Source organism: Asterias rubens, chromosome 18 (assembly GCF_902459465.1).
Source record: "Asterias rubens chromosome 18, eAstRub1.3, whole genome shotgun sequence".
Lineage (NCBI taxonomy): Eukaryota > Metazoa > Echinodermata > Asteroidea > Forcipulatida > Asteriidae > Asterias > Asterias rubens.
This window is the reverse complement of record NC_047079.1, coordinates 10,104,760-10,116,350: the sequence shown is the minus strand read 5'-3', so window position 1 is coordinate 10,116,350 and position 11,591 is coordinate 10,104,760. Positions and strand designations below refer to the sequence as shown.

Here is an 11,591-nt window from a genome sequence, read left to right as displayed (position 1 = left end):
TGGGGTTGCGCGGGGGGGGGGGGGGGGGGTGGGGGGGGGGGGTGCCGGAATGAATCTGTCCCCCGAGGAGGGAGGCGAATACAGGTCGCTCTTTTTGAAAGCAAATGTTTTATAATGGTCTATATCGTTTTTACAGTTTGGAGTAATTTCCATTAATGTATTTTACTTGTTAGAAAGGTCAGAGAATACAGGTCGCTCTTTTTGAAAGCAAATGTTTTATAATGGTCTATATCGTTTTTACAGTTTGGAGTAATTTCCAATAATGTCCACTGCCTTTAAATCACTTTAGTTCACTAGAGCGGAACCAGTAACATTCTTATCAAACGATTGGTTATTATCAACGAATGCAAAAACAACTCGGTTTTGAAAGCTACCAAATAATGATGATTTGTGTATTTTCAAGCAGGCAGTTCCGTCTTGCAACTAGATACAATCACCAAATATTTGCTTTCATAACTGCTTTAAAAATGTACATAATTGAATGGGGTTGCGCGGGGGGGGGGGGGTGCCGGAATGAATCTGTCCCCCGAGGAGGGAGGCGAATACAGGTCGCTCTTTTTGAAAGCAAATGTTTTATAATGGTCTATATCGTTTTTACAGTGCTGGGCGGGGCGGAAGCGGGGCTGGCAGAAGCGGGGGCGGGGCGGGGTGATGCAGGGGGGGGGGGTGTATGGAGTGATAACCACAGGGGCCATGTTTCCCCTACTTTGTATGCCTCGATGATTTTTTCCTGGGGCACTGTTTTTCAGTTTTTCAAAAGTTGTTTCACTCTTTAATGACCCTGGACATTATTGGCAATTGTCAAAGACCAGTCTTCTCACTTGGTGTACCTCAACATATTATGTATGACATATTATATAACAAACCTGTGAAAATTTGAGCTCAATAAACAGAAAAAAACACCCTTGTCAGATGAAGTTGTGTGCTTTCAGATGCTTGATTTCGCGACCTCAAGTTCTAAAACCTGAGGTCTCGAAATCAAATTCGTGGAAAATTACTTCTTTCTCGAAAACTATACGTTACTTCAGAGGGAGCCGTTTCTCACAATGTTTTATACTACCAACCTCGTCCCATTACTTGTTACCAAGTAAGGTTTTATGCTAATATTTGTTTGGAGTAATTTCCAATAATGTCCACTGCCTTTAAATCACTTTAGTTCACTAGAGCGGAACCAGTAACATTCTTATCAAATGCCGGTTAAACCACGGAAGGAAACTCTTACGTGGCTAAACCAGAAACCTTCCAAATTGTTTACCACAAATTACTTTGACACACATTCAGTTCAGCAGTTCATGACGACAGGTATCAGGAAAACCTGACTTCAAAATGAACCGTAAATAAAGTGTTAAACTTGAAACCTAAAACTTTGAACAGCAAAAAGTATGTGCGGCTACACTCAATATGCGATATGCTTATTAGGGACCTCTCGGACGAGGACAGGACTTGAATAAAGTCTAACATGTTGCGTGCCGTGCAAGATACACACCACCAGGGAAACTCAAGGTGTGATTTTGTTTGCGATTTGGCCCAACAGATATAAGAACGCTATAAGCTTTCATTGAAGGTGTTCCAGAAAAAATATTCCGTCAATAACGAATGGCTAAAAGTTGTGGGATCTCGAGACGATATCCACGTCCACAGCCATGCACCAACAATGAGTTTACGCGTGCAACGTGTATTAGGCTTGCGTGCGTGACATGCGAAAGTTTTGATGTTGTTCGTTTTGAAACAAAACCGTTTTGAAACGATTGGTTATTATCAACGAATGCAAAAACAACTCGGTTTTGAAAGCTACCAAATAATGATGATTTGTTTATTTTCAAGCAGGCAGTTCCGTCTTGCAACTAGATACAATCACCAAATATTTGCTTTAATAACTGCTTTCAAAATGTACATAATTGAATGGGGTTGCGCGGGGGGTGGGGGGGGGGTGCCGGAATGAATCTGTCCCCCGAGGAGGGAGGCGGGTTCAAAAGAGGGCGCTATTAGAAGAAATTTGTTCACAGTTCTTCGTATGGGAGGAGGGGTGGGGAGGGGCGGGGTTGTAATCTCCCCCCTTTTCCAGGGCCCCTCGAAAAAATCATGACCCAGCCTCAGGGCCCCAACTAAAAAGCAATGGCCCTTTACACATCAGTAACAATTCTGGCTGCCCAGCTGAGAAAATTTGAACTATATTTGTGTAACAGCAAATTATATTATTTGTCCCAGCTGCAAAGTTAATATCTATTAGATATTGGAAGATGTTAAAAGGCATAAAATGTCTGACTTGTGGGGGCCACTTTTATAAATCTTTAAGAAATCTTTCATAGTTTCAAAAAGTTTGAATCTCAATTAAACTGCCAATGGATGAGTACTTTATTTACATTTGATTAGAATCTTTGATACAAGTATGTACAATATGTAAAAAACTAAATTATTATTCCAATATTTAATTCAGCGTCTGGCCAAAGTACATTTGTTATTGTAAATAAAGCATTTCACATCAAACTCAAATCATACATTATTTAAATAACGCCAATTTTACACATGCAGTTCCACTTAACGTACAATGTATTACTGATTTAACCCTAGCTATACTCCTGGGATTCGAGAAGCAAATTATGGCCTATGGTCTTGGATAAGGATACAAGGATTTGAACTTTCGGGATCACAGATGCGGACATCCCAGATTTTTGAGTATCTACGTCTTTTGGCGGAAGTGAGTTTTCTTTAAGATGGGCACACAAGATCTTGCAACAGTTTGTGCACGAGTTTGACTTGTTCTCAGCAGTTGTGGTTGAGGTTTCACCTCTTGTGGTGAGGTTACTTTGATGTTTCACCTCTTGTGGTGATGTCCCTTTGATGTTTCACCTCTTTTGGTGAGGTTCCTTTGATGTTTCACCTCTTGTGGTGAGAATCCTTTGAGGTTCCATTGATGTTTCACCTCTTGTGGTGAGGTTCTTTTGAGGTTCCTTTGATGTTTCACCTCTTGTGGTGAACTTCCTTTGATGTTTCACCTCTTGTGGTGAGATTCCTTTGAGGTTCTTGACTGCTCAGACCTTGTGCTTGCACATCCTGGGCATGAGTGGAGAGAATCGTGGATGAAGAGGTCACAATCCAGACAGAAGGTATGAAGACAGGTGGAGCACTGGAAAACCTGAAGTTCAATCAGATATTAACGCAAAAATTAGTTAATGGCCAGACATTTCGACCGCAAGCAGAGTCTTTCTCAAAGGCTTGCAGTTTGCTATTGCCAATTCTATTTTCTCATTCAGTCAGGTATAAATATAACATAATGTAACAATTCAAAATGATAAGGGACTTTTCTTCGACCCTGGTTGAGGCCCGAAGAAAATATTTTTGTGAACCAAAGTTTGAAAGTGCACTCACCGTGGCTTCCTTGAGTTCACGTTGACACGAAAAACAGAATCTAGAATGGACAGAGAAAAAGATTTGAAAGACACTGCTTCGTCACTGCACTCAGGGAGTTTTTGTTAGAGTAGTCCGAATCTCACAATTGACCCCTTGCAATCACATCACATGCGGTGACTGTGCCACACTCACCATTTTGGTGGGCAATAGGTCTACCTGTACATGCTGCGTCACCTAAAATGCGCACCCTACTGAGTAATGCATAGTGACATTGCCCACCAGTATGGGGCATCTGATGATGGCGGCAGGTGAATTGGGCCAATAGGAACTACTAGAGATCACACTGGAGATTGTATCAAACAAACATCTGGATCAAAGTTGATTCAGATTTGTAGACTCACCCAGTCCCTCCGAGCCGGTCGATGCAGCGCCCTCTCTGGTGACTAATAGAATAACTCGCGTCGCCAATCAAGACCAAGGCCGTGTCCGAATTGGCGGCTGCAGCTATGGCTACGGCTAGATTTCCGCATCATCATGTGTTAAAGTATCGTTAGTCCTTAGCAACACCCTTGGCAACAGCTGTAGCCATAGTCGCAATTTGGGTACAGCATTAGTTTTAGCAAGACTGATCTGTGCATTACAGAAAGAAGTAGACATGGACAAGACGTAAAATGAAGTATTGAATCTTGCAGACACTTACAAGTTCTCTTCCGAGTTGAGCGTCTCTCGTTGAACTTCCAAGAAGTCTCCAAGAGGGAAGAGATGATGGAAAGAACGAGCCAGATGAGGAGCAGAGACTAGCGTCAGAGCTGAAATTATTTGGGGGGGGGGGGGGTTAGTAAAGAGTGTTTATCATAAGACCAAACCCAGTGTTGGGATTTTAATTTTGGCTGTTGCCGTCTACAAAGCTGTTTTGAAAAGTACCTACCACAGACTTTGCACTCCACCGGCAGTTCGCAGTACTTGCTTCGACATTGAGGGCAGAAATAACCGCTTGAGCCGAAGCCTACATGACCTTTGACATCAAGATGACTGGATGTAACAAAGAGAAGATTTGGATGGTTTATCAGAGAAATATAGATTGGAGATCAGCTGTATTTTATTACTCATGTGTCTTCTATGGAATCAAATCGCATATCTCAGGTAGGAAATTATTTACCCCTTTTTTTTGATAATGTAAAACAATTAAGCGACTAACCACATGCACATTGAAGGTTTTTCCATTTTGTCCTTTTCAGTGTGTAGAACATGCTGAGGAAATCCTGTAACAAGAACCCCAAAGAAAAACAAATGTTACAAAGTTAGGCGCAAACGAACAGTTCTCTCTGGTGACTACATGTAAAAGAACCCAGTGCACTTTTATCGAAAAGAGAAGGGGTTCACCCCGGTGTTCCTGGCTGTGGCTGCTGTATGCGTCGAAGCACCTTGTAGACCCTTATAAGGTGCTACATAATTGGGTCTCAGAATTCATCTCTGCAATAACCTATCTTTCTGAAAGTTTGTATATACTCAGCGCCTTGAGTACCTTATTGGTAGATACGTGCGCTATATAAGACTTGGATATTATTATTATTATTATGTTGTCTGTACTTACCCATTCGAATCGGTGCTGGTTCGGTATTCACCTGGAAATAAAAAATAAAATAAAGTTAAAATTTGATTATGAAAATAGAGTGATTAATACAGGGATTTGAACCTATAACCTTTGCCATCCTACAGCAGATGTCTTACCACTAAACCGATGAGCTTGCCTGGTAGCAATCGTAAATTTTGGCAGTGGATACAGAAGCGCTTTAATTTGTTAAATTTGCATCTTTGTATAGTGGTGAGCCGGCAACGGTCTGTAGAGAATGTCTGTGGATTTTGTTTTCAAAGGACTTGAGAAAGTACAAAGTGTACAGTACTCAGTACACATCGGTGGAAGGGTAAAACCAAATAATATTCTTCATCTCAGATCCAAATTGAGCATCTATTAAACGTAAAAGAGCCCACAATAAATGATGTACTTACGGTGGCAGGAGGGGGATTGGTGTGTTCTTTAAGTAAGTCTCTATAGTGACTCTCGTCCACCGGTACTCCGTAAGTTCCTTCAAGACAAACCATAGAATTGATCAAAATCAAGTTTGTCCTAAGAAATATCTCTGTCTCAAACTTTGCCATTTTTTGTGGGAGATTGTGCTTGGACTTTGTTGCATTTAAGTTGTCAAATCACTTTATGCTCTTTTAGATTTTGGGCTGAACAAGGAAAACCAGAGCAAGACCCTGGATTGACAAGCCGGCTCTCTATACCAAATGAGCCATCAAGCCCCGGTGTTGGCGATCTCCCTATTTTGAAAACATCTTTGTTTGGGGTGCCAGTCAGAAGCCATTCAACCTCTAACTGCCTTATAGCCAGCAATCACACCCAACTCTACTAGACAACTTAGAAAGAAGCAACAGAGGGCTCACCCCATGTCTTTTTTTATTGCGACGCTTTTTGAAACTAGATGATTCAACAAGATTTCAGGCACTCCACCACAAGCCTTGGCTTATTCGGACCTCAGTACTACCAAATTGTTAACTTTCATTTCGTAATGTATACATCTCCATTAACAAATGAATTGTATAGTAAGCATGTGAACCATTAAAAAAGTACCTTGGGTCACTGTGCAGAGCTTGCGACAAATTCTGACCTCGGCTGCGAGACCAATCACAGAGCAGCGAATGTTTAACTCCTTCATCACCTGCTCTCCAAAATAATTTATAACATTATTATGTTTTTAGAAAACAATACCCAGACAATTTCTTTCCATGATTCTGGTTAAAAGCATGATTCACAGAAAGCAAAACTTTTTGAAACATCTGACAGTAAGTTTAAAAACTATTTGAAACCTGTCAAAAGTCATCTGCCAGTTAGATTTGAATCATGTCTGGTACATTGACTCGCTAAGTCACAAGTAACCACTTAATGTCAAATGATTTGGGGCAAGGTTTTGCGCAACCAGACACAGTGCCTCGCTACCCATTGAACCCAACGAACTGGTTAATAGACAGAAATAGGAGAAATAGTCTGGTTCCTTTTGGTACAATAGAATACAGGGAACATGACCAAGATGGCAGCAGCATGATTTCTACCTTGATAGTTTGATGAATGTCTCCAGGATCGCAAGTCACTAAGCTTCCTAAGATGACAAGAATCTCACGGCTTGCATGACCAGGCATATGTCTGTAAATAACAACAATCAACATTCAAGTAAACAACCCAATGATTGATATTTGTATTTAAAAACAAAATGCTGCAAGTTTGCCCAAAACAAGGCTAAAATTCACTTCCTACTAAGGGGCTGAAAAGAATGATTCATCTTCAAACAGTCAATTTTATAGTAGAATGGGGGAAACATAAACCAAGTGAGGAGTTCCAAAGAGATGCAGCATGTGGAATAAAGCTGTTGGAATGGTTCTTTGTTCTAAATCTCAAGCCGAAATCTCAAGGAAAAGCAGAAAGCCTGGTCTCATGTACTAGTTCAAATTAAGCGATACTTAAGCCAGTCATTGCACCAGACACTTCAAATTCTAGCTGGTGAATAGCTTATTGGTCTGCCACAAAACAGTGAGACACAACCATAGTACCTGAGGGATGAAGCGGCCAAATCTAGAGCATTCTGAAGAGACGGTTCCTTGGAGCATGGTTTGTCTTTGCATTTCTCCAAAGCTGCAACATGACGCTTAGGATTTCCTTGGGAAACAAACAAACAAAATCTTGATTTTAGTCGTTTGAGTTTGGTTCCTTACATCTTAGACTTTTCAGCCAGACACCACTAATGACAAGCACATTGACAACCATAGAGAATGTGGCATGTCATGGTGGAGCGTCGAATTCATCAGAATGAAGCTCTGGTGTTGATCAGCAGAGTGTGGGTTCGATTCCTGGTCTTGACACTTTGTCCTTATTACCTTCGTCTTTCGAAAGGATGTATAGCCATAGGTTCCGAGTTGGCAATACCATGTGAATAACCGACCTTGCTCGTGTGACCTATTAGAAGGGGTGTTGGTGCAGAGTCAATCAACACAAGAAAAGACAAGTTTCTCTATATTTGGAATGACAGACATATTTGTTTTTGCTTAGCGGAAAAATGTTTCGCCAATATTTTCTGCTTAAGCAGCTCTGTGATTGGGACCAGCTGGTTGTACCTCTATGGTGTTTACTCACCTCCAAGGTCTGTTAGTTTCTCTGCTCTCATATTGCTGGTCGTAATCAGACCGATCTGCCCACATTAAACAAAAGAGAAACTCGTTTCAAAGAAAGTAGTGAGTAAGATTTAAAACTTTGCATGGTGGAAATATGATATGAAAATTTTTTCGGTAACACCATGTATTGACTATCTCTAATGAGTTGGGGTGGTTCTGAAAAGAAACATTGGTTTCAACTTGACGTTTCGATCAGTATGCTCTGATCCTCTTGAAAGTAGAAAGTAGTAGGTACATGTATGATTAATCACTGTGCATTGTTAAATTGAAAACAAGGCATTTGTACAATTGTGCTATACAAAAAAAAGGATCAGGACGATCAAACAAGATCACAAGTTAAATGCAAGTTAAAGACAGTGGACAGTGTTGGTAATTACTCAAATTAATTATCACTCAGCATAAAACCTCACTTGGTAACGAGTAACGGGGAGAGGTTGATAGTATAAAACATTGTGAGAATTGGCTCTCTCTGAAGTGACATAGGTTTCGAGAAAGAAGTAATTTTCCGCGAATTTGATATCGAGACCTCAAGTTTAGAATTTGAGGTCTCGAAATCAAGCATCTAAAAGCACACAACTTCGTGTGACAAGGGTGTTTTCTTTTTTATTGTTATCTCGCAACTCCAAAGACCAAGCGAGCTAAAAATTTTCACAGGTTTGTTATTTTATGCATATGTTGATGTACACCAAGTGATAAGACTAGTTTTTGACAATTACCAATAGTGTCCAGTGTCTTTAGATGCATGTGGGCTTTCTGCGGCATTGCATGGTGAGGTATCAATGTAACACCATGAGTATCAAGTTTGCTTTGTAGATTTATTTCTTGAGAACTTGTCTTAAAGCCATTATACACTTTCGGTAAACAGTATTGTCCAAGTCCCACACTTCGTGTATCACAACTTATATATAAAATAACAATCCTGTGGAAGTGGAAATTTAGGCTCAATCGGACATTGGAGTCGGGAGAAAATAACGGGAAAACCCACTCCTGTTTTCCCGCGTTTCGCCGTGTCATGACATGTGTTTATAACAAATCCGTAATTCTCGCTAACGAGAATTTATATTGTTTTACCCTTTTCTCAAAAAGTAAAGCATTTCATGGACTAATATTTCAAGAGAAGAAGTCTCTCACCATTGCCTTCTGTAAACCCTGTGAGTTATTTGTAAATCTGTGAACTTTTTTTTTTTTTCTGAACCGAAAGGGTCCAATGGCTTTAATGAGTACTACCGGGTAAGTAAAAAGTCTACTGTTAAAAGCAACAATGAGTTATAATTGTGTACAATTAAGTAAAATACAAACCTGGCTGATTGGATTTTGGTCAAAGTATTCCTCAATAAACGTCTCCAACAACTATTGCAAAGAGATAAAAAAAGTGAAAACATCAGCACAATCATTTTAAATTCAGTTACCAATTCAGTGGTTTATGTAAAATCCATTGTTGCACACCCAGAAAAGAAAAGATAAAAAAAAGACACATTAATTGACAGAGTTTCACTGAGTTAACTCAGCCATCCTTATTACTTAAAGACACTGGACACTATTGGTAATTGTCAAAGACCAGGGTTCTCACTCAGTGTATCTCAACATATGCATAAAATAACAAACTTGTGAAAATTTTAGCTCAATCGGTATTCGAAGTTGCGAGATACATGTAATAATGAAAGAAAAAAACACCCTTGTCCACGAAGTTATGTGCTTTCAGATGCTTGATTTCGAGACCTCAATTTTCAAATCTGAGGTCTCAAAATCAAATTCGTGGAAAATTACTTCTTTCTCGAAAACTACGTTACTTCAGAGGGAGCCGTTTCTCACATTGTTTTATACTATCAACCTCTCCCCATTACTCGTTACCAAGTAAGGTTTTATGCTAATAATTATTTTGAGTAATTACCAATAGTGTCCACTGCTTTTAAACTGATTTAAAATTGATACCCTCTGATTTGAGCTTTACCCTGTTGGGATTCTCACCTTGATTGAACAACGGAGTCGACTTGGTCTGAAGTCTGGGTCTTCCATAGATCTAGACATGTCAAGCACCACAAAGAGGTGCCTCATCTAAAGAGAAGAATAAAGTGTAAGCAAAATCAGAAATTTTAACACGATGACCGCTTTAACTAATCCTGAATACTGTTGAGTGTTAGGGCCTTTTTAACACGTTGCCTTGGATCGGTCGAGTTGGTCTTTGAGAAGCGTTTTAAACCGTTTGTTATAAAATGCATGTGATTAGAAAGATATTTTAAAAGTAGAATACAACGATCCACACAAGTATCGGTCGAAATTGCATGGTTTTTTCTTTTAGCTCGTCGACTAACGCGGTCGGCCATTTATGGGAGTCAAATTTTTGACTCCCATAAATGGCCAACAGTGTTAGTTCGCAAAGTAAACGGAAAACCACGCAATTTCGAGGCAAATTTGTGTGGATCATTGTATTCTAGTTTTACAACATCTTTCTAACTATATGCATTTTATAACAAACGGTTACAAACGCTTTCCAAAGACCAACTCGACCGATCCAAGGCAACGTGTTCCTTTAATAATTGGTTCTTATAATGATGAAGGACACAAGCGTAATGATGGGGATTCGAACCCACACTGCAATGTTTCAACCATCAGAATTTGAGTCAGATGCAGTAGACTGGCAGCGTCACACACCAATCAGTTCAATTTGCATTCCCTTTTAAAAAACCTGAGCCCACTCCCTCACCAAAAAATACTCAAAGCTACAAAATGGCCACACTCTTGCTGTTCTTTACCATTCCTAGACGGATATTGGGTGGTCTGTCTGCCAAACGTTTCCGTTTAGCTCTCAGTATGATGTCATCCACCGTCGTCTGAAGGGAACCATGTTCATCCTCACGAAGTGCCTCCCTTAAAGAAACAACAAAAATCATTAAGTTGATTAGACATTGTTGAATTCTCAACAGCTGACCAGCCAAACTCTTCCTAACTTATGATTTATCTTAGGACTTAGGACGAGTACACTTTTTGTATCTATAGCAATAGGACGCAACGAACCCATCCTGAGTCAGGACGAGTTACTCGTCCTAACTCCAGGGAGAATTAATCCTAGCGTTTCATGAAATCGGCTGGGGGGGCCCAACTTGCTAGAGCTGCTCAAGCACAAAAAGGTAGCTAGGAACAACAAAACTGTGATTTGTCAGCTAAACTACCATGCTACGTGTACAATTTGTTACTTACTTGTATCCTGCTTATTTCTGATCAGCAGAAATTCAGCATGCAAAGTTTCAAATCCTTCTTCTAAAGGTTTTATAATGTTCACTCACCAGGTTTTCTCATAGTCTCCCTCCCAGGTGTACGTCTTTTCTTGTTCCTCGTCAGCCATTGTTAATTTCCTCTGAAAAAAAAAAATGAAAATGAAAAGATGAAAGCTGTTGTTTAATCTGTCTTCAAAATTTGACCGATGATTAGACCCAGCAGTGACTTTGGCGCTCTACTCCCTTTTTAAAGGAACATTACAGAATTGGTTTTTGCTAACAAAACAATTGCTGGCAGTGTAAACACTTTATGTAACTCACCAATTTAATAAATATTTTTATAAACAAGTCAAATGTCATGAAAAAAAGGATCTCAAAATTTAGCACAAAATGAATCATTCGTGGTTATAATATTCCCCACCAGACCAGTAAGGGCACATTTATTTACTCACGAATAAACAGGAAAAACACACTGCTCTTGACTGCTTTAAAAAGGCAAAATAAACACAATGTTGAGGCTTACGAAGTCTGTGTACACAGCACGCACAACAAGATTTAGCACAAGGGCGCCGCCATCTTTACTTTTCGGATGAAAAACACGACGACTGTTGTCCGAAATATTATGTTAATCGGTGAAACAGCCGCAACTCTTCGACATAGCCTGTTGTTTTAATGTTGTCTTTAAATCCAATTATTTTGTCAAACTCAAAATACTGAAAACATGAACCAGAATATTAATGCTTTGTATTCCAAATCGCAAGAATTAATAAATCCCAGTAAAATTTCTGTACGCAGAGT

General features: G+C 39.8%; 1 protein-coding gene across 2 annotated transcripts; it reads right to left on the bottom strand.

The window, feature by feature from the left end:
* Positions 1–2,015: 2,015 nt before the first annotated feature.
* On the bottom strand, positions 2,016–11,375 carry LOC117302318 (general transcription factor IIH subunit 2-like). 2 transcript variants are annotated; one of them, XM_033786213.1, is made up of 16 exons: positions 11,246–11,375; positions 10,863–10,933; positions 10,332–10,446; positions 9,547–9,633; positions 8,878–8,928; positions 7,541–7,595; positions 6,961–7,066; positions 6,466–6,556; positions 5,987–6,074; positions 5,362–5,438; positions 4,946–4,976; positions 4,550–4,613; positions 4,280–4,383; positions 4,052–4,160; positions 3,370–3,409; positions 2,017–3,136 (listed from the first exon to the last, which is right to left on the bottom strand). In XM_033786213.1, exons 2-16 carry the CDS (start codon positions 10,919–10,921, stop codon positions 2,993–2,995), a joined length of 1,221 nt encoding a protein of 406 aa, XP_033642104.1. In that variant the 5' UTR covers positions 10,922–10,933; positions 11,246–11,375; the 3' UTR covers positions 2,017–2,992. The 2 variants fall into 2 exon arrangements, with proteins under 2 accessions (XP_033642105.1, XP_033642104.1); XM_033786214.1 differs by lacking the exon at positions 3,370–3,409 and having other exon boundaries at positions 2,016–3,136.
* Between the last annotated feature and the right edge of the window lie 216 nt (positions 11,376–11,591).

Coding starts and splice junctions, on each gene's coding strand:
- LOC117302318 (XM_033786213.1), bottom strand. CDS start 10,921: ATGGCTGACGAGGAACAAGAAAAGACGTACACCTGGGAGGGAGACTAT. Junction 4,977..5,361: donor CCAATCCCCCTCCTGCCACC/GTAAGTACATCA, acceptor TTTTATTTCCAG/GTGAATACCGAACCAGCACC. Junction 4,384..4,549: donor AAACCTTCAATGTGCATGTG/GTTAGTCGCTTA, acceptor TGTTACATCCAG/TCATCTTGATGTCAAAGGTC.